Source organism: Dreissena polymorpha, chromosome 5, assembly GCF_020536995.1.
Source record: "Dreissena polymorpha isolate Duluth1 chromosome 5, UMN_Dpol_1.0, whole genome shotgun sequence".
Taxonomy (NCBI): domain Eukaryota; kingdom Metazoa; phylum Mollusca; class Bivalvia; order Myida; family Dreissenidae; genus Dreissena; species Dreissena polymorpha.
This window is the reverse complement of record NC_068359.1, coordinates 41875744-41897857: the sequence shown is the minus strand read 5'-3', so window position 1 is coordinate 41897857 and position 22114 is coordinate 41875744. Positions and strand designations below refer to the sequence as shown.

At 37.4% G+C, this 22114-nt stretch overlaps 1 protein-coding gene across 2 annotated transcripts; it reads right to left on the bottom strand.

Annotated features, from left to right (window-relative positions):
- Nucleotides 1-829: 829 nt before the first annotated feature.
- LOC127832560 (zinc finger and BTB domain-containing protein 16-A-like) lies at nt 830-21691 on the bottom strand. 2 transcript variants are annotated; one of them, XM_052358082.1, is made up of 7 exons: nt 21622-21691; nt 13933-14042; nt 11565-11686; nt 10923-11151; nt 9281-9398; nt 8299-8460; nt 830-2580 (listed from the first exon to the last, which is right to left on the bottom strand). In XM_052358082.1, the coding sequence occupies exons 2-7, from the start codon at nt 14035-14037 to the stop codon at nt 1532-1534; spliced, it is 1785 nt and encodes a 594-aa protein (XP_052214042.1). In that variant the 5' UTR covers nt 14038-14042; nt 21622-21691; the 3' UTR covers nt 830-1531. The 2 variants fall into 2 exon arrangements, with proteins under 2 accessions (XP_052214042.1, XP_052214043.1); XM_052358083.1 differs by having other exon boundaries at nt 8311-8460.
- Between the last annotated feature and the right edge of the window lie 423 nt (nt 21692-22114).

The following is a 22114-nucleotide window of genomic DNA, read 5'->3' as shown; positions in this document are numbered from 1 at the left end:
TATTTGGGTTGTGCTCTGTAAAAAAGGGGGTTAAATGCATGTGCGTAAAGTGTAATTCCAGATTAGCCTGTGCAGTCCCCACAGGCTAATCAGGGACAACATTTTCCGCCTAAACTGGATTTTTGCTAAGAAGAGACTTTCTTCAAAACGAAAAATATCATACAAGCAGAAAGTGTGATCCAGGATTAGCCTGTGCAGACTGCAAAGGCTAATCTGGGATCACAATTTACGCACAAACATTAAACCCCATTTTCAAAGAGCAAGGCCCATTTGCTTATCAGCAAGTCATCACAATATTGCACTTTCCACTTAAAATTGATATCATCAACTTCCTTGAACCAGATCACTCCATATGTCTGCATCATTTAAGTTACTGTAAAATCAATATTATATACATGTACGTGGGTCATACATTTTTGTTGCTTTAGTTGGGTAACAGATCCATAACACAAACACATAGGAAAATATGAAACACAATTATTTTTTTCGAAAATCAAATATCCATCAATGTTGTTGTCCATGAAAAAGTCATTTTTATATTTAAAAAAAACACACTAAATTTCATGCCAATGAATATAAATGATTTTACAGCATACTTTGACCTTATATGAGCCTTGTTCTGAGAAAACTGGGCTTAATGCATGTGCGTAAAGTGTCGTCGCAGATTTGCCTATGCAGTCCGCACAGGCTAATCAGGGACGACACTTTCCGCTTAAACTAGATTTTTGGTAAAAAGGGACTTCCTTTAAACGAAAAATACCATTCAAGCGGAAAGTGTCGTCCCTGATTAGCCTGTGCGGACTGCACAGGCTAATTTGGGACGACACTTTACGTACATGCATTATGCCCAATTTTCACAGAACAAGACTCATATATATAAGTATATATATCCACATTTAGGGATGTAATCTGATATTGGTAACCAATAATTTCTGGGTGAAATTTGCCTGAATATGCCTTGATCACACCATTGTGGTTTCTTTCTTGGTTTACTTGCTTATGGACTTATTTTCTAATGTAAGCCATTATTTTCTAAATGTGAAACAACTTATTTAACTTCATTTCCAACGAAAGCTCTAAACATAATGATAACTAAATAAATGATCTATATTAACTGATAAAGTAAAATAGTAGCACTTTTAACTGATAAAGTAAAAGAGTAGCACATTATAATCAATCTCCTATCAATAATGCCCTATACTTACTGATAAAGTAAAATAGTAGCACTATATAGTCATGTTCCTTCCATTTACCAAACTAACTTGCTCACAGATCACAAGAATGAGGGTGAACGGTTTTCCATACATTGGTATCTGCCTCTGCCATGGTGCCCTAGTTTTCATGTAATTGTTATCTTCTCCATACTTGCTTCTATCGATTCAATGGACTATCAACTAACTATTAATACTGTTCTTACTAACACAGTAAAAAGCTCATAATTACCAAAATATTTCTTTGAAAAATTTGGTTAACTTTAAACTACCATCTCTAATTTTGTAACAAATACTTCTACTCTAGGGCCAAGATGCAATTAATCACTTTTATCAGAATCATCATCCATAGGACGAGGGTTATTTCTCCTGTTTTGTTCAATCTCAATACTTCGTTCCCCTTCCTCTTTATTGTCTTCTCTAGCACTTCCTTGCTTATGCTCCGCCATGACGTACGTACTGGAAGGGCCAGATTTGCTCAAATCAAAGGCGAAAGGCATAATATTGTGTCTGTGGTTCCTGTAATCAACGTACGGCGAAGGTACAATCAGATCTTTATCAATTTCATAGGTAGGCGTGGTTTGATTTCCATTATTTCCGTTCCCGTGGTCTGAGTCGACATCGATCACATTCACCTCGTCTCCACCCGCTCCAGCAGAGTCGTGCAGCTGGCGATAGTGCGTCTTGCGATGCCGGTGCAGGTTCCAACTGCGAGAGAAACGCTTTCCACAGAAGTTACACTGGTAACGCAACACGTGATTGTAGCGATGGAACTTCAGTGACTGAGGATCCCGGAAAGACTTCCCGCAAGTTCCGCACATGTTATTTCCGCCGTAAGTTTCGCCGCTATCTTTGCGCTCCCGCGGCCTATCTTGTTGGGAACTGGCCTGACTATGAGGATTCTCCAGCTTTTGTCCCGGAGACAACATCTTGTACGGTGGTGAGAGAATCGGCGACGTTAAGTCTTTGTGTTCCAAGAGGACGTGATCCTTCAAGCCGGTGCTCGTCTCAAACTGTTTAAGGCAGACGTGACATTGGAGGGCAATTGGCTGGCTGTTATCTTCTGGGTCTGACAGGTTGCCCGTATTGTCTGAATCTTTCACCTGAGCGGCAATTGCGTATTTACCTGAAGAGATTTCCCCTGTCTCGAGAAGTGAATCCCCAGCGTGATGTAGGGTTGGGGTTTGATTGGCCAAGGCTTTCATTAGCAGTTGATGCTGGACTGCTGATGTTACAGGCAGGGGGAAGGCACTGGGCAGGGGTGGAAACAAAAAACCTGGGAACGCTGGCATGCCAGATCGAAATGTGTCATAAGGTGTACCCGAGCGACCCCAGGTGTAACTGCTGCTCAGGGGAAACACTGGATGATCTGAAAATTATAAACTCACAATCAAAATTTGTAGTTGTTTCCCAGATGTCTTAACTGAAAACACTAGTTAAATTGAAGTGTTTAAGGATAATACAAATTAATTTTGAATGATAAAAATGTATTAGTGGAAAAAACTTATGTGTAATAGATGCAGTTAAAATATAAGGAACATTTTAGAGAACGATCATATCATGTGATCAAAGTTCAAGTAATTGCAGAGAACTTTTGTCTCTCATTTCATCTTAAGATGATTTTGAATCAAATAGCTCAACAAAAATCAATTAACAGTTTTAAAATGATGATTTCATTTAAAACAAGACAGTCCATCAGATAGTTATATGCTTTTTGACCTTGAAGTGGTGACCTTGATTTTCAGCCAGCGTGATATATATATAGTCTCAAGATTTCTGGACAGAACTCTATGAGATTCATTTTCATGAAAATCTTTCAATGGGTATAGATGATCTGAAGCATATACATCAAGACGTACGTTTGTGAAACACTATGCCACCACTGCAATTCGAAGCCACACAGCAGCTATTTTAGAAAAAAAAATTAAGTCCAAGGTCCATAGTGAAAAACTTAGTAAACAAGAGATGTGTTTGTCAGAAACACAATGCCCCCTACTGCTCCGCTTTTATTTTTATTTTTTTTATCATTTGGCAAGTACAGATAATTATCTCCCTCTAAAGCTTATTACTTCCCTTGGATTTGTTTTTTGACCTTTGACCTTGAAGGATGACATTGACCTTGACCTTTCACCACTCAAAATGTGCAGCTCCATGAGATACACATGCATGCCAAATATCAAGTTGCTATCTTCAATATTGCAAAAGTTATGGCCAATGTTCAAGTTTATGCCACCCTACCAGGGGCATAAAAATCAATGGACCCAAACATACTTACACTTCATCTGTAAGTCATGTCGGTTGACTCACATACCAAAAAGCACCTAAATATGTAAAAGTGTTTCTTAAAAAAAATCTGGAAAATGGTTATTATAGAGAAATAAAATTAAGTCCAAGGCCCATAACTTTGCAAAAAATAAATGGACTGAAACGAAACTCACACTTTGTCTGTAAGTTATGTAGATTGACTCGCATACCAAACATAAGGTACATATCTGAAAGCTTTTTGTGAAAAACCTCCAGGAAACAGAAAATCTCGAAGTCAAAGGACCATAACTTTGCCAAAAATCAATGGACCAGAAAAAAACTCACACTTCATCACGGTAGACTCACATACCAACAAGAGCAACGCGTTGCGAGTGCAGACCGCTCATCTATTTTTCTTTTTAAAGGTGAAGGGAACTATCTCAATACTTCAATCCAAAAAGATGGATGGGCGGGGTGGAGAGGGATGTATAGTGTGGAGGTGTGGTCATTTATAACATTATCTTCCAAAAATAAGAAATAAAAATGCAAAAACAAAATAAAAATATATTTATTTTTTTTGGGGGGGGGGGGGATTCTTGGGTGGGATAGTTGGACAGTCTGTCAAAAATAAAATAATAAAAATAAATATTTTTGTTTTTTAACCATGTTTCCAAAAACAAAATTGGGGTGGGGTTGGGTGGGGTCGGGGGGGGGTATAGTGTGAGGGTGTGGTCATTTTTAAGATGATCTTTCAAAAAAAAAATGGAAAAAATTGTGTGTTTTTTTTGGGGGGGGGATTCGGAGGGGGGGGGGGGAGGGGCATGGGGGAAAGTTTTGGTGGAGTCTATTGTAGTATGTCATGTAAGTGTTGTTTTGTCAAAGTATCAATCAAATCTGATCATAAACTAGAGCTTTGTCACAGACGTGACGAATACCCCCACATGCCGCATTGACACATAATATTTTGCATGTTGTCTTCACAAAAAACAGCGGACACCATGCTCAATTTTTAAAACGCACTAAGTGACCCCTTGACCTAGTTTTTGACCCAGAAAGGCCCATGTTCTAACTTGGCCTTAAGATCATCTCCATAAAACTTCTGACCAAGTTTGGTGAAGATCGGATGTAAACTACTTGAATTAGAGAGCGGAAACCATGCTAAATGTTAAAAAACGCACTCAGTGACCCCGTGACCTAGTTTTAGGCCCGGAATGGCCCATGTTCAAACTTGTCCTAGAGATCATTTAGATAAAACTTGTGACCAAGTTTGGTGGGGATTGGATAAAAAACTACTTGAATTAGAGAGCTGACAACATGGTGAGGTTTAAAACGCACTAAGATACCCCATGTCCTAGTTTTTGACCCGGCATGACCCATATTCAAACTTGACCTAGACATCATCTAGATACAACTTCTGACCAAGTTTGGTGAAGATTGGATGAAAACTACTTGAATTAGAGAGCGGACAACATTGTGATGTTGAAAACGCACTAAGTGACCCTATGACCTTGTTTTTGACCCGGCATGACCCAAATTCAAACTTGCACTAGACATTATCAAGATACAACTCCTGACCAATTTTGGTGAAGATTGGATAAAAACTACTTGAATTAGAGAGCGGACAACATGGTGAGGTTTAAAACACACTAAGTGACCCTGAGACATAGTTTTTGACCCGGCATGGCCCATGTTCGAACTTGACCTACACATCATCTAGTTACAACTTCTGACCAAGTGTGGTGAAGATCGGATGAAAACTACTTGAATATGAGAGAGGACACCATGCTGAATGTTAAAAAACACACCAAGTGACCCCGTGACCTAGTTTTTGACACGGCAAGGCCCATGTTCGACCTTGGCCTTAAGATCATCTAGATACAACTTCTGACCAAGTTTGGTGAAGATCGGATTAAAACTACTTGAATTAGAGAGCGGACAACATGCTGAAAGCTTAAAGCGCACTAAGTGACCCCGTGACCTAGTTTTTGACCCGGCTAGGCCCATGTTCGAACTTGGCCTTAAGATCATCTAGATACAACTTCTGACCAAGTTTGGTGAAGATCTGATGAAAACTACTTGAATTAGAGAGCGGACAACATGCTGAATGTTTAAAACGCACTAAGTGATCCTGTGACCTAATTTTGACCCCGCAAGGCCCATGTTCGAACTTGGCCTAGACATCATGTAGATACAACTTCTGAACAAGTTTGGTGAAGATCAGATGAAAACTACTAAAAATTAGAGAGCGGACACTTAATACGGACCGACAGACAGACCGACCGACCGACCAGTTCACTCCTATATACCCCCCTAAACTTCGTTTGTGGGGGTATAATAACGAAGTCATGGCAATTTTTGCAAAATTTAATTATTTGACCTTGAGAGTCAAGGTCATTCAAAGGTCAAGGTAAAATTCAACTTGCCAGGTACAGTACCCTCATGATAGTATGAAAGTATTTGAAGTTTGAAAGCAATAGCCTTGATACTTTAGAAGTAAAGTGGATGTAAACACAAAATTTAACCATATATTCAAAGTTACTAAGTCAAAAAAGGGCCATAATTCCGTCAAAATAACAACCAGATTTATGCAACTTGTTCCGTACACTCCCCTTATGATAGTTTGTGAGTGTTCCAAGTCTAAAAACAATAGCTATGATACTTTAGGAGTAAAGCGGCCCAAAACACAAAACTTAACGAAATTTAAAATCTTCTCAGTATAAAAGGGCCATAATTCTGTCAAAATGCCAGTCAGAGTTACCGGGTACAGAACTTTGCCTGCACAGTCCCCTTATGATAGTAAGTAAGTGTTGCAAGTATAAAAGAAATAGCTTTGATACTTTAGGAATAAAGTGGACCTTAACACAAAACTTAACCAAATTTTCAATTTTCTAAGTATAAAAAGGGCACATAATTCTGTCAAAATGCACGCCAGAGTTATCTAACTTTGCCTGCCCAGTCCCCTCATGATAGTTAGTGTACCAAGTTTGAATGCAATAGCTTTGATCCTTTATGAGAAAAGTGGACCTAAACACAAAACTTAACCAAATTTTCAATTTTCTAAGTATAAAAAGGGCACATAATTCTGTCAAAATGCACGCCAGAGTTATCTAACTTTGCCTGCCCAGTCCCCTCATAATAGTAAGTAAGTGTACCAAGTTTGAATGCAATAACTTGATACTTTATGAGAAAAGTGGACCTAAACACAAAACTTAACCGGACGCCGACGCAGACGCCGACGCCAAGGTGATGACAATAGCTCATAATTTTTTTTTAAAAAAATAGATGAGCTAAAAATGAGCTCAGTATCTGAAAGCCTTACATAAAAAACCTCCGGAAACGGAATGCCAGACAGACGGAATGACGGACAGACTGCTATATGCAACCCCTACCGGGGGGGGGGGGGGGGGGGGGGGGGGCATAAAAACAATCAAGGCTTAGCTTTTGACCTTGAAGTGTGACTTTGTGCTTGAGTCTATGTGACTTACTAATAACTTCCAAACATCATCACAATGACCTCATGAAAATCATTCAAATGTTTAGCAGATATTAAGTGGACCTGAAAATTGAGGATTACAATTTGACCTTCAATCATGACCTTTACCTTGAGCTGGCATGATTGACTTATGCCTTTTGCAATAGACGATTTCACTCCGAGTAGTCACAAATATTTACGATTTCAGCCGATAAGATTCCCAACAGGTAACTGGCTGACCAATGAAATGCTGGGGTAAACATGTACAATTAACCTATTAATAGTAGCAATGTTTGTAAATTCATTGCGTATATTTTACTGATAAATAGAGAATGCATCGAAGAAAATGCGGCACGTGTGCCATGTGAAAAGTTGTATGGGCGGTGGTGGAAACGATGTTAATAGAGAATATTATGTGAATTTCGGATAAAGATCAAGTTTATCATGCAAGGCTTAGAACCGATGTACCAGCACGAGGCTTGCCAAGGGCTAACATGGTTCGAGTCGAGCATGATAAACTTGATCTTTATCCAAAACTCACATAATATTCTATTTATCCTATTATTTCCTCCTTATTTCCAGTAATAATTATCAAATATCGCATATTTGGCTGATATTGAGTTTCCGTAGTTGACAAAAACAGATTCTCCAATTTTTTAGAAAACCCCAATTCTGATCTACAAATAGCGATAATATAAACCTCAAGTTCATACGATCGTTGTGAACAGCTCGTATAAAACTTCTCTGATTGAACAAAAGTCCGAATGTATGTTGAGAAAGTAAATAATGATGTTATATTAAATTTTTTAAGTGACTGCGGCATACTACCGATTGAAAAGGCATTTTTTATTTCAACAAAAGAAACTGTTTAGGCAAACGCCATGCTGATTTAATGTACACATAATACCCCAGAATTTGATTGGTTAGCGTGGTCAGCTGATAGAGAGTAGAATTCCGAGTTTCTGCGAATATTGCCGATCTCCTGGTGAAATGGGCTATTCAACTCAATGACCTTAACACTGTTTGCAAGTTTCATGAAAATCCTACAATGGGTATAGGCCACGAATACAGAGGCTCAAACTTTTTACCTTTAGCACGACCTTGACTTTGAGCAAGCGTGACTGATTCATGCCTCCTGCACATAATCTCAATGTGTTTAATATTTGAGGCAAGTATTTTTTATGAAAATCCTTCTACACATTATCTTTGAAAATTGTGGCAGGGCTCATGACAATTCGTCAAAGGATATAGGAAATATGGAGCTAACACAAAAGTGTCAAACTGGATGACAGACCAACCAAGGGCATTCCCTTACCTGCCCACCCGCTGCAACTGGAGATTTAAAAGATAACAACGTAAATTCTCACTCACAAAAAATCATACCATTAGGAGAATCCTCTTGGTGTTCCTTCTTTACATTGATAACTTCCATCTCCTGGTCCTCTAGGGGCTGCACTATGACAGATCCATTCCCGCTGGGCACAGAACTGGGCCGGGAAGACTGGCGAGGGCTGTTGTTACTGCTGCCGATACCTGAGGTGTCATAGCATTAGGGATATTATACAAAATGTGTTATTACAGGTTAACCATGTACCATGTACCAACAGAAGAAAGACCAAACACACACAAAAGAACCAATGGACAGACAAATTGCTATACCACTTATCTGCTAAATTGCAGGTCAGAGTAATATTACTTAGGCAGTGTCCTCATAGAATTACCCCAAACACATGTTTGAAGTAAAAAATGTTACACCGAGGTTTTACATGTTTACCTAAAAAAGCAAAAAGGTGACCTTTTCACGATTTGGTGAAATGACAAAATTGAAAAAAATTGTTCCAGATTTGCAAATTTTCCTTTAAGTTAAGATATTTGCATTGAAACAGTAATACTGAACACTAACTACGCTCTCAAATATCCCTTATATGCATCTTTTGTCAATTTACCATCCTGACAAGTATAAAGCGTTACAAACGCAAAACAATTGAATAATTTGGAGAGTTCTATTATTATCGTTATATTTTATGACATTATGAGGATTGCTTATATTAAGTATAAATACACCACTCACTATATATGCACGAATGGCCCAGTGATTTAAGCTCTAGACTTTTACTCAAAGAGTCAGTGGTTCAAGCATGGTTTAATATTACTTTTTTTCTTTCTTTAATTTATTCTTGTTTTTTATTGGAGCTTTTTAGTTCCAATATTAACATTTATCAATTTAAAGCATTTAATGACACCTAACTTCAATACAATCCAAAATCTGTGAAAAGGGCCCTTTAAGGGGAAAGCAACGCAGACTACTTGGTGACTAATATATGTAACTTAATGGTCTTTTTGCTGCCAATACCTGAAGTGTCAGCACACACCAGCTCTCGACTGTCACTACGAGGCTTGTTTTGCGTGGGAGACAGGGTGCTGGTTGTCGTGGGGACAAACACTGTCTGTGGCATCTGCTGTTGAATTGCCTGGCAACAATTGAATGTGTAAGGAATCTACCATGAATTATGTCACATTATCAGCGCAAAGTAATAATTTTTCAATGGCAAATTTAAAAAAAGTCCCCTAAGACAGCGCTCATGACTATTCTTCCGATTTGACACTGTAATGTACATTTTCTGTACATTTTCTATCAGTTACCTGTTAAAATGATTGTTAAGACTAATTTGATGATAAATATCTGTATTTGTTACATAGTTGAAAGAAAATTTAACCTGATAATTTCCTTTAAACTTTTTGTCACTTAATGACAGTCAATCTTGTGGAATCAACCACTTGAATTAAGCAATCTTTGTCCTATGCGACCACTTTGAATTCCCACCGAGCGTTTTCACTCTATTTAGATATTATATTAAGTGACTTTTGCCTTAGACGACCAGCAACTGCTGATTTTCAAGTATTTTGATGTCACAATATTGGATTTAGCAATAACATTGTGGTAAAATATGAAAATCTGTTGATTATTTAGGGACAAACTTGATTGCCAATTTATCGTCAGTTTGACGTAATCAATGGAAAGCTGCTTCCTGTCAAGAAGCCATAAAACAACATTTTCTCTCCGATAAAATTGGCTTCCTTTGTCTTACTCAATATGCTAAATGTAAAAGCATGTTCATAGCTCCGCCTTATAGAATGTTTTACTGAGAACGAAGGTGGAGTTAACGGTTTAGTGCTCTACCCGATGCGCTGATATTGAATACTTGATTCGCGGATGTTCAGTCTCAATTATTTGTTAATTATTTATTATTATTGTAATTAATCGGCATAAGCTTTGAAACAATGAAATTATACAATTCCTCAACTTTAAAATCCAACAAATAGGCCTGATTTTACAAGCCAACAAAATGTCGATGAAACTGACATAACAGTGAATCATAACAAAGTTCAGGTTGTTATAATGTTTTTTTATTGTAGTCTTAATTTATTTCAATTATACCATGTTTTTATATAAATAAGACTTGCTTTGGGAAATGAATGTACATAAATTGTTGTCCCAAATTAGCCTGTGCATTCCCCACAGGCTAATCAGAGACGTCACTTTCAGCTTTTATTGTAATTTGCAAGTCTCCTCTTCTCATAAATTCATTTTAGACAGAAAGTGTTGTCCCTGATAAGCCTGTGTGCACATGCACTAAACCCCATTTTCCCAGAGATAAGCACAAAACGAATCACAAAATTAAAATGAACCTTAAACAGCAAACAAGTGCTGTGTTTGTCAGAAACACAATGCCACCTATTGCGCCGCTTTGAAGCCATATATTTGACCTTTGACCTTGAAAGATGACCTTGACCTTTCACCACTCAAAATGTGCAGCTCCATGAGAGAAATATCAAGTTGCTATCTTCAATATTGCAAAAGTTATCGCAAGGTTAAAGTTTTTGGACACACACAATGAATGAATGAATGACAGACAGACAGGCCAAAAACAATATGCCCCTGATCTTTCGATCCGCGGGGCATAAAAACAAACAATATAAAGTAGCCCCACTACCTCAGATCTGAGAGCCTGTTGTGCAGCAAGGAACGTAATGCAGAGCTTCTCTATCTCCTTGATCTGCAGGAAGTTGGCCGCCATGAGGATCTTGTCTGCGGACTGTGTATCCACGGTGATGTTGCTAGAGTAGCAGAAGTCAACGAGCTGGCGTACGGACTCGTCACGGAGATGGTTGCCGAGGGTGATGTCTGTCTTGTGCTTGTTGGATGGCTGATGGAAAAGGTCTCTGTAGGCCCCAAAAATTTTTTTTAGGTTTGTAGTCTGATATTGATGATTGTATATCTTTATATATCTGTATATCTCAGCCAACTTTAACATAAACCCCACCCCGTATCACGGAGATATAATTTGTAAGGTTCATGGACAAACAACACTGCAATGTTTGTATTGATGAGGCTGAAATTGTCTTGCACATATACCTTCATGGTGATGACATATCTCAAGTTTGAAAGTAAGCATTGATAAATAAGGAAGAAGTTCACACACAAATTTACTTGTACAATTCTGCCATGCTGACGGCTAAATTCATACATTTCTTGAATGCATGGATCATTTTTAAACATTTTTGCTTTGGGAATGGATCTGTTTAATGGGCCCGTTGATATGACTGAAAGAGGCCTGGTTCCTTAAGGTGCTCACCTGAAGTATGGGCTGAATGCTGCTAGGACAGTCCTGTGAGCGTGTATGGCAAGACTTCCTACGTGCAGCACCACGTCACAGAACTCCCCTGTCAGGTAGAACTCGCGCAGCATTGACACGACCTGCAACATACATAGTCTAGACAGTTTTCATAGCAACAAAGAACTCCCCTGTCAGGTAGAACTCTCATAGCATTGACACGACCTGCAACACAAACAGTCCGGTCAGTTTTCATAGCAACACAGAACTCCCCTGTAAGGTAAAACTTGCGTAGCATTGACACAACCTGTAACACAAACAGTCCGGTCAGTTTTAATAGCAACACAGAACTCCCCTTGTTAGGTAGAACTCGCGTAGCATTGACACAACCTGCAACACAAACAGTCTGCTGAGTGATCTCTCAGGTTTGTTTTCCAGGCCTGTCTTTGCCAAAACTATTTAAGTTTGTCTTCTGTAAAAGGGTTTTGTATTCCAAAAATGCAGGCCAAGGGGATTATACCACAGGGTGAGTGGTTTTTTAGACCTACTCACTGTGCATGGCAAGTGTGTCTATGCATATTTTCAAGGCATGAAAGATGTAATTGGGGTAAATGTTCTGACCAGATTTCATGAAGATTCTGTAAAAAAATGTGGCCTCTAGAGTGTTCACAAGGTACATGTTGATGATGCACAACAGACGAAAGATAACAAAAGCTCACCATTAATAGCACGTTATGCTCAGGGGAGTTAAAAACTTACCACACATTACTGACACAACATGCAAACACATATCGGATAGATTGTACACGACAACTACAGTAATTACTCAAGTTTTCGGACACTAAATTTTCGAACAAATCCCTTTTTAGCCAAAAAAAAAATTTTTTGTGACTCTAAATTTTCGGACATGCAGGTTTTTCGTCAAAAATTAATGACTCTTAATTTTCAAACAGTATATTTTACAGCGCTATTTTACCAGATGTCTATCTTGTTGTCACTTACACTTCAATTATGCATTCATACACCGAATAAAGGTAACAAGAAACCGTCGGAGAAGGATGATGCTCCCCAAAGTTTTTTTTGTCACAATATTGCACTATATATTCAGACAAAAGGAAACGTCTTGAGGGCACAGTAGTTGGGGGGACAATAATTTTTTTATAGAAAATTTCAAAGGGCCATAACTCTGAGAAAAATCATCCGACCAGAACCCGCTGATAATATGCACATCTCCTCTTGGTAGTGAAGCTTCCCATAAAGTTTCATTGAATTCCGGTCATTAGTTGCCGAGAAATAGCCCGGACAACAATTGCACTGTATGTACAGTTAATGGAAAATTTCAAAAAGCCATAACTCTGTGACAAATCATCCGACCAGAACCCGCTGATAATATGCACATCTCCCCTTGATAGTGAAGCTTCCCATAAAGTTTCATTGAATTCCGGTCATTAGTTGCTGAGAAATAGCTCGGACAAGAATTGCACTATATGTACAGTTAATGGAAAATTTCAAAGGGCCACAACTCTGTGAAAAATCATCCGACCAGAACCCGCTGATAATATGCACATCTCCTCTTGGTAGTGAAGCTTCCCATAAAGTTTCATTAAATTCCGGTCATTAGTTGCTGAGAAATAGCCCGGACAAAATTGTGCACGGACGGACACACGGACGGACGGACAGACGAAGCGGCGACTATATGCTCCCCCCAAAAAAAATTTGGGGGGAGCATAATAAAACCTGGAAGATGAACGCCTGAGTGGAATGGACAATTACATTTGCAATAATGGGTAAATTATCATGTATATCTGTAATAGCAATGGTTTCATCCAACAGCATTTGAAATGATATTGTTTAAGGCTTCAGTATGTTAAATGTTATTAACTTTTTTGTTTTATAACATTTCAAGTAAGAGATAGAAAAGATTTGAAGTTGTATTCATTTCATAGCAGTACAACACAATACTATTTGTGCACATTGTTTTATTGCTTTTAATTTAATACAATAAAGGACAAACAAACCTACCATTCATGTCTCTAAATTTTCAGACACATGTACAGTATTGTTTGAATATTTTTCGTCTCTAAATTTGTGGACACGAAAAAAAAATATTATTGTTAAGTGTCAGAAAACTTAAGGGTAATTACGGTATCCACTATGATTGGAATATTACGCTGTTATGTAAATATGTTTCATTTCCTTATATTTCATAATCATTAACTCTCCAACACTGTGAATAATGGACTGACGAACAAATAACAAACAGCTACAGTATTTGTGTCTTTTAGTCTGATATTACAATATATTACTATTCATGCAACAAATAATTATATGTAGTATTTCATAACAATTATATATACTTAAATAAATAGGGTTCAACAATTATGCTAACCTTGTTGTTCAGTTGGTCACTATGGTAACGCAGAGACAGAGGAGCACTGGTAGCCATTGTTGCTGCTGCTGTTACTGCTACTGCTCCTTTCAGCCACCAAAACATTCATCCTGCAACCACATTTATTAAAAATATAAATTAAACGAGAAATGTGTTTGTCGCAAACGCTATGTCCCCTTCTGTGCCGCTTTGATTTTTTTGTTGTTGTTTGACCTTTAACCTTGAAGGATGACATTGACCTTTCACCACTCAAAATGTGCCGCTCCATGAGATACACATGCATGCCAAATATCAAGTTGGTATCTTCAATATTGCCAAACTATTCATAAAATGTGCGATTTTGGCCACATATACTTGACCTCTGACCTTGAAAGATGACCTTGACCTTTCACCACTCAAAATGTGCGGCTCCATGAGATACACATGCATGCCAAATATCAAGTTGGCATCTTCAATATTGCCAAAGTATTCATAAAATGAGCGATTTTGGCCACATATATTTGACCTCTGACCTTGAAGGATGACCTTGACCTTTCACCTCTCAAAATGTGCGGCTCCATGAGATACACATGCATGCCAAATATCAGGTTGCTATCTTCAATATTGCAAAAGTATTCATAAAATGAGCAATTTTGGCCACATATATTTGACCTCTGACCTTGAAGGATGAGCTTGACCTTGACCTTTCACCACTCAAAATGTGCAGCTCCATGAGATACACATGCATGCCAAATATCAATTTGCTATCTTGAATATTGAATAAGTTATTTCAAATGTTAAAGTTGGAGCAAACAGACCAACAGACCAATGTACAGACCAACAGACAGGGCAAAAACAATATGTCCCCAACTATAGTGGGTTGGGTACATAAAAAGAGTGCCATAATCACTAAGATTAGCCTATCAGAATATCTGAAAGCGTTGCTTAAAAACATACGTAAAACAATTATTATAGAAAAAAAAATCTATTTCCGAGGCTAATAACTTCGCCAAAAATGGATGGACCAGAATGAATTTTACACTTCATCTGTAAGTCATATAGGTATACTCATGTACACAAAAAATCAGCTCAATATCTGAAAATGTTGTGTAAAAAACCTCCAGAAATGGGTTATTATAAAGAACATTTGTAAGTACAAGGCCCATAACTTAACCACAAATAATTGAACCAGAACGAATTTCACTCTTTACAGTGTTCGAAACTAATTAATCTGAGTAAGGAGTCCTTTGGACTCCCTATTTTAAAAATTTAGGAGTCCGAACAGACTTCAGGGAGTCCAACAATCAGATGCTATATACATTATTTTTCGGGTTATTACACATGTTAATCCATGATTTGTTTAATTCCCTGTCATGTTTGGTTTCAGATCGAAGTTCAATAATTATTTTCATATGTCATCTATCATTGCAGCATTATTTAACCCATTCCAATACAATGTAAGTTAATTATTGTAAGGTTTAAACAATATACATTTGTTAATTATGCATGTATATGTAAGCTTGCTTGTTAAAATTGGGATTAGGGTTAAAAACTATAATCGGATAATTTTGTTAATCTTACATCTTACGGGTTTCATTGCTTTATATATTTTTGCTCAATAATATTTCTAAGAAAGTATTAATTTAAACAATAATGCGATTCAGAACAAAGTATTACCGGTCATTACTGACCACACCGGCAGAACTGCATTCCCAAATTTTAATCACTTTTGTCAAAACATCGAGGTCTACAGGCAGTCTAAGCGTGTTTTCTAAACGCCTAACACAATGCCAGTTTTGTCCGGTTTTTCTGTTTAATATGTATAAAGTAGAATAACTGTTTAAATAATTAGATTTCTACTTACCGGTATCTTAAAGACCGTAACGATAAAGATACAGCGTGTTTGATTTGAAATTAATTTAGGTGAAATGTCAATTAAAAAAATATTCGCCATATAATTTTATTAAATTAATTACGAAACTTTTATCCAAAATTGAAATATCGTCATGTTCTCTGCACTTATAACAAGGTGTGTACACATACAAAAATCAATACGTCCTTGCTTTTCATGCGGATGACGTGGCGTTGTACATGCTGCATAATGTTCGTTCGCTTTTTATCGGAACAAAGGATCAACATGAAATACATGAGCACTGTTGATTTGAAGATAGTATTTGTTAACATTAAAATTCAGAAGTGTGTTTCGGAAAAATTTGGTATTATGCTCATTGGATAATTCAACAAAACATTCATAGTTGTGTAATTATTTCAATGATAATTTGTTAAAACGCTTTACGTGTCGAAAAATGTTGTTTTAGTATTATGCATGAAAAGCACAATTTCCACGAGGATTTCACCCGGTTGCCATCATCAGTCTTTTAAGTAACTGGCAACGATTTTATCGTGGAGGGATACAACATAGGGATAGATAAGTGTGGTCGGTTTAACAAAGTCAACGAACTGCAATAAACCTCTGAACTCATCGATTGATAGCGACACGTAGTTATTCATGCATTTTCTGTCTTCAGTTACTTGGGTCTATGAAACGTGCATTGTGTAAACAATTTCGGGTATTATGATTTTTAAAGTGATAAGAGACTGTTTGGCGAAATTTATAAAAAATGGCAGAGAAAAAAACGTCCACGATCGAGAAAATTCGAAGTTCTAGAGTTCCCCTTTTGCAAGGACTGCGACAGGGAAACAAAATAAATTCGGAATTCGGAATGTTTTTTTTTGTCGATGTATTCAAGCAAAATGATGAGTGACATATGTTTTCGGATGTACGAGGTTCGGACATTCCGATCTCGAGATACGAAAAAGTAGATAAAAAAATGATTTTCAAGGAGTCCGACGGACTGCCTTGACACAAAAACAAGGAGTCCGTGCCCCATTTCTAGGAGTCTCAGACTCCCGTTAGTGTCGAACACTGCTCTTTATCTGTAAAGCATGTATGTAAACCTGCATACCAAAAATCAGCTCAATATCTGAAAGTCTTGCATAAGAAAATGTCCGGAACAGTTATTACAGAGAAGCATTATTAAGTGGGCGGAGTGATCATAGTCCAGGCGAGATGTGCAAATGTATCTCAGTAGACTTACAAATTCTGCCATGTAAAGAGCACCCTGGGTAAGCTTTATAGGATGTTTTGACCTTTGACCTTTAATATATCATTGACATAGGGGCATAAGTCTGGCACATGACACTGTTTCATAATGATAATCACTATAGCTAAATTTATCATCTGGAGTTGTACCAAGGTTTTCTAAGATTTTTCTAAGAACAAATGTCATGGCTGTTGAAACAATGGAAGTACTATTGTCTGCATCGTCAACATAAAGTAAAAACAAAAGTCCAACTGTGTCAAAAATAGCATAAGAATAATTGTTATCAGAAACCTACATGTGGATACTAGCAACACCTTAGAGTCTTACACAACCTGAAACTCATTATTCTTACTATTCAGCAATATGAATATTCACTTAACTATTAAACGAAAAAAATTAATACAAGAGCGAAATTGCCAAGACACTGCAATTATTGCTACAATATGTGTTAATGGTTTAACCAAAAATACACATAGACTAGAAATGGCGCGGCAGAGGCCGACGCGTATCCCCACGCCGAATGTTTGACCTAGGTGTGCCCCAGGGTTGGTAATGGGGCCATGTATAGCTGAGATTGACCGTATTGTCATAAGAGAAGTTCATCATCCATTAGAAGTGAATTGGTGTAGAAATGAAGAAGTTATAGTAAAAGGCAATTTTGGGTGGGTGTGGCATATGTGGGCAGGGCGCCCCAGGGTTGGTAATTGTGCCATGCATAGTTGAGATTGACCGTATTGTCATAAGAGAAGTTCAGTATCAATTTGAAGTGAATCGGTGTAGAAATGAAGAAATTATAGTAAAAGGCAATTTTGGGCGGGTGTGGTCTATGTGGGCGGGGCCCCAGGGTTGGTAATGGGGCCATGCATTGTTGAGATTGACCGTATTGTCATAAGAGAGGTTCAGTATCAATTTGAAGTGAATCGGTGTAGAAATGAAGAAATTATAATAAAAGGCAATTTTGGGTGGGTGTGGTCTATGTGGGCGGGGTGCCCCAGGGTTGGTAATGGGGCCATGCATAGTTGAGATTGACTGTATTGTCATAAGAGAAGTTCAATATCAATTTGAAGTGAATCGGTGTAGAAATGAAGAAATTATAGTAAAGGCAATTTTGGGTGGGTGTGGTCGATGTGGGCGGGGCCCCAAGGTTGGTTATGGGGCCATGCATAGTTGAGATTGACCCTAATGTCATAAGAGAAGTTCAGTATCAATTTGAAGTGAATCCGTGTAGAAATGAAAAAATTAAAGTAAATGGAATTTTTTGGTGGGTGTGGCCTATGTGGGCGGGCGCCCCAGGGTTGGGATTGGGGCCATGCATAGTTGAGATTGACCCTAATGTCATAACAAAAGTTCAGTATCAATTTGAAGTGAATCCGTGTAGAAATGAAAAAATTATAGTAAATGGAAATTTTTGGTGGGTGTGGCCTATGTGGGCGGGGCGCCCCAGGGTTGGGAATGGGATCATGCATGATTGAGATTGACCGTATTGTCATAAGAGAGGTCCAGTATCACTTTGAAGTGAATCGGTGTAGAAATAAAGAAGTAAATGTAAAATAACCTAAAAAAATGAGTGATAATTTCTGACGCGGCCCCACCCCAACCGCTATAACTTTTGACCCAGGGGTCAGATCAAAATTCCAAATAGTGCAGGGTCGCACATATGCTCATAGCTACCATGTGTGTAAGTTTCAAGGTTCTAGTGCTTTTAGTGTAGGAGGAGATAGTGGCCAGGACGGACGGACAGACAGACAGACGGACGGACGGCGGAGATAACCACAATATCCCCACCTTTTTTTCAAAAAGCGTGGGGATAATAAAGTTCCAGTGCTCCAGCCAGCTTTTCAAAATAGAGGGGAGCTTCCCCAAAAAGGGCACATTTCACGCGTAATTTTGGAAAATAGGGCTTTTGGTTATAAATATACTTAAGTATATACTTTGGTTATACTATATACTTATTAATTGTAAACACTAGTGCATTGGATGACTTCACCAATTGTATGCTGTTCCTCATTTTGTGTAATGAAATTACAATAAATATATTACTATCTACATTGGCACTAAGGAAAACTACTTAGTAGCCAATTTCCTAACCGACTTGGGCTAGCATCCGACTACACGCATTAGAGATATGTAGATACACTGTAACTCCAATATAAAGCGCTCCGTTATAACGCTGAATCCAATATAACGCGGAGGGTGCTTGGATCCCATTTTTTCTCCAACCTTCCATTTGATTTCTGATTCAAATCCGTATTATGCAACTTCATGTATTTTCAGACAATTCAAAGATGGCGGCAATCACAGTCATGTTGATTGCTTTATTCAACCGTCCGTTGAACCGATTATAATCGCCTCGAGGTTAAACAACACCGACAGCTAATTGGTGTTAATCTGTTGTGTAATGTCAATAAAGGTGTGAAAAACTCGCGTGTCAGTGTTTATTACATGTATTCCTCATCAGAGCGGTTCAGTGCGATAATTTCCATAAGTTAAGTGCAAGCGGGATAGTTATACAATTCAAGTAATTCAAAACAATTGAAACATGCTTACTTTGATATGGTTGCAGTTTGACTATATTAAATGAGCGGCTGTGAAATATACTGCCTACTGTATAAAACAACTTTTTCTGTCATTTCATTATCATTCTAGTATTATGTCATTTAATCTTTCAGTTCGTGTATAAGAAATTAAATAATGCAGACGATTTATTTACATGCGAACGCAGTGTACCAGCAATTGTTAACAGAGTTTCACTTTCATTTTCGCGCGGTATCAGAAAAGTCCCCGGGAAACACGTTTTTTGCATGCGTATGACGCAATAAAACAATTTTTTGTACATGAGTCGTATTGCATTCAATCTAAATTTAAAGTCGCTCGTCCAATGAAAGCTCTGCCCCATAATGCACTGTACTCTTAACACTTCTGAAAATGGCATATATGCGTACGGTTGTGTTTACGAATTTCTTAAACATGTATCGTCATTAATGTTCAAGATTATTATTTTTTAAGTGATGTTGCAATTTTATTGGATTATCGGATAAATGTGCACATAAGAAAAGCGGTATGTACACTGTTATCGATACGATTCGGTTTATATGCATGTATTTGCGTCAACACAGCATGGCAATATACATGACCTATATTATAGGCTATTCTATACCTGTTTTTTTATAGCGCCCTGCAGTAAATGAGCTCAAAACCTATAACGTGGATCCGTTATAACGCTGTTTCGCGGCTTGGACCCCATTGACCGCGCTATTTTGGAGTTACAGTGTATAATATTTCTTTCCGGTGTGTGTGTGTGTGTGTGTGTGTGGGGGGGGGTATTTTGATGTTTTTTTATCACCTATCATCATTGAACTGCATGTTAATATTTTAGGTACCAGTTTCAACATCAGTGGCCTTTTAGAAGAAAATGAAATAAAGAAAACATTAAATAAATTCCGGGGCTTCACTGGGTCAAAAAAACGTTGTGACTGTCACTACTTAAATTTGTTGCTTTAAATAACTTTGAGCCAATGTTTGTCCACAATAATAATAATAATATTAATTAAAACAAAAATCTATATTGACAAATTTAAAGTCTAAACAATGATCAATGTCACCATGAAGTAGCATCCAGTCTGGAGATTAAAATGAAACATTGTTATTGTTAATAATAGGATATATTTATTTCACAACATGTTATTTCAACTAATGTTTACAACGTTGACAATTTTGTTAGGTCGCGAAAATATATGACAATATCAACATTACATTTTACTTGTAGAGTGATTAAACCTCCTTCAAAACAAGTTCTTTATTTGTTGAAATAACAACTGTCTGCCCCTACTCATGTTAAATTTCATCATGATTGAGGACAGACAGTGTTTTAAAGTTCAGAAATAAAATCCAAACACAAATATGTTTTTCATGCCGTAATTTCGGACTAAAAATTAACCGCATATTCGCATTTTAAAAGATGATTAATTTTCAAATGTTAATAGGTATTTTGAATTTAAAATCACTATTTTTGCAAACAAAAAATTATAGCCAAAGAATTCAGAAGTTTAAAAAAATCAATAGTGCTGAGTTTGATTTCATTCGAGTGTGATTGTGCCTAACCAAGCGTGACCTCAGAGATAATCTTTCACAGCATGTTACTATCGTCTACAACAAAAGGCTAATTAGTGATCTGATAGCAAACCATGCCCTTGGGGCTTGTTTGTTCACAATGTGTTGACTTAATACACTCCAGGCAGTCATGTAAGGGTGTTATCTGTGTATTCATGTCGATGTTTCTGGCGATTTATACGGCCTAAAAGCATGAAATTAGAGATCAAAAGGGCATTTGACAGAAAAATAGAGGGGCGCTTTCTAAGTGGGCAAATTTTAGAGGGGTGCAGCACCCCTCTATTTATTGCTAGCTGGAGTACTGTAAACAATCGTTTAGAGTAGTCTGCAAGCAAGTTGTGTCAACCGTCATTTCAGGGAAGCAAAACTGCACGTAAAAGAAGTCGTTAAACTTCAAAAACAGTCCGTTTATCAAATTTGTGGTGATGCGGATGTGTTGAAACATATTTAAACACTGAAACGAATGTAGGTTGCTTGATTGACATTTGCTCTTTACCATTTTGTAACGTCTTTTCCGCAAAATCAGGAAATTCTCATTTTCCCCGGAAATTATCTGGGAGCTGTTTTTATAACCTCAAAGATAAGATTTAACCTAAAGCATAAGTAAAGATTTTTGGTTAAATTCAACTAAAAACTTATACATTACGTTGATGTCAGCAGATGACAATACATTTTTTTGTTTTTATACAAGAATATAACAAATAAAAATGCCATATAGTGTTTTTATTGTTTGTAGTCTAATTTCAGAAATAACTTTGAGACAAATGCACGTATTTGATTGTTAATAGTTCCCAGAAATATACTTTATGTGGGACTGTTATCCTGTTATATCTGGTAAGTTGAGATCCTTCTTTCCTTTAGTTTAATCAATTCCTAAAGATTCAGCCTCCTCTTTTTGTGGAATTTATGACTCCCTTGTTATGTGGTTGTTGCAACCTATTTTCTTGCTGGTTATTTTGGTTGAAATACTTGCCAAATCGATATTCATC

Bases quoted from the DNA above. Each gene is read 5' to 3' on its own strand.
- LOC127832560 (XM_052358082.1), bottom strand. From the start codon at position 14,037: ATGTTTTGGTGGCTGAAAGGAGCAGTAGCAGTAACAGCAGCAGCAACA. The intron at 9,399-10,922 runs GTAGTGGGGCTA...AATTGTTGCCAG, and splicing joins AACAGGCTCTCAGATCTGAG to GCAATTCAACAGCAGATGCC. The intron at 8,461-9,280 runs GTATTGGCAGCA...ATGACACCTCAG, and splicing joins GGTGTGTGCTGACACTTCAG to GTATCGGCAGCAGTAACAAC.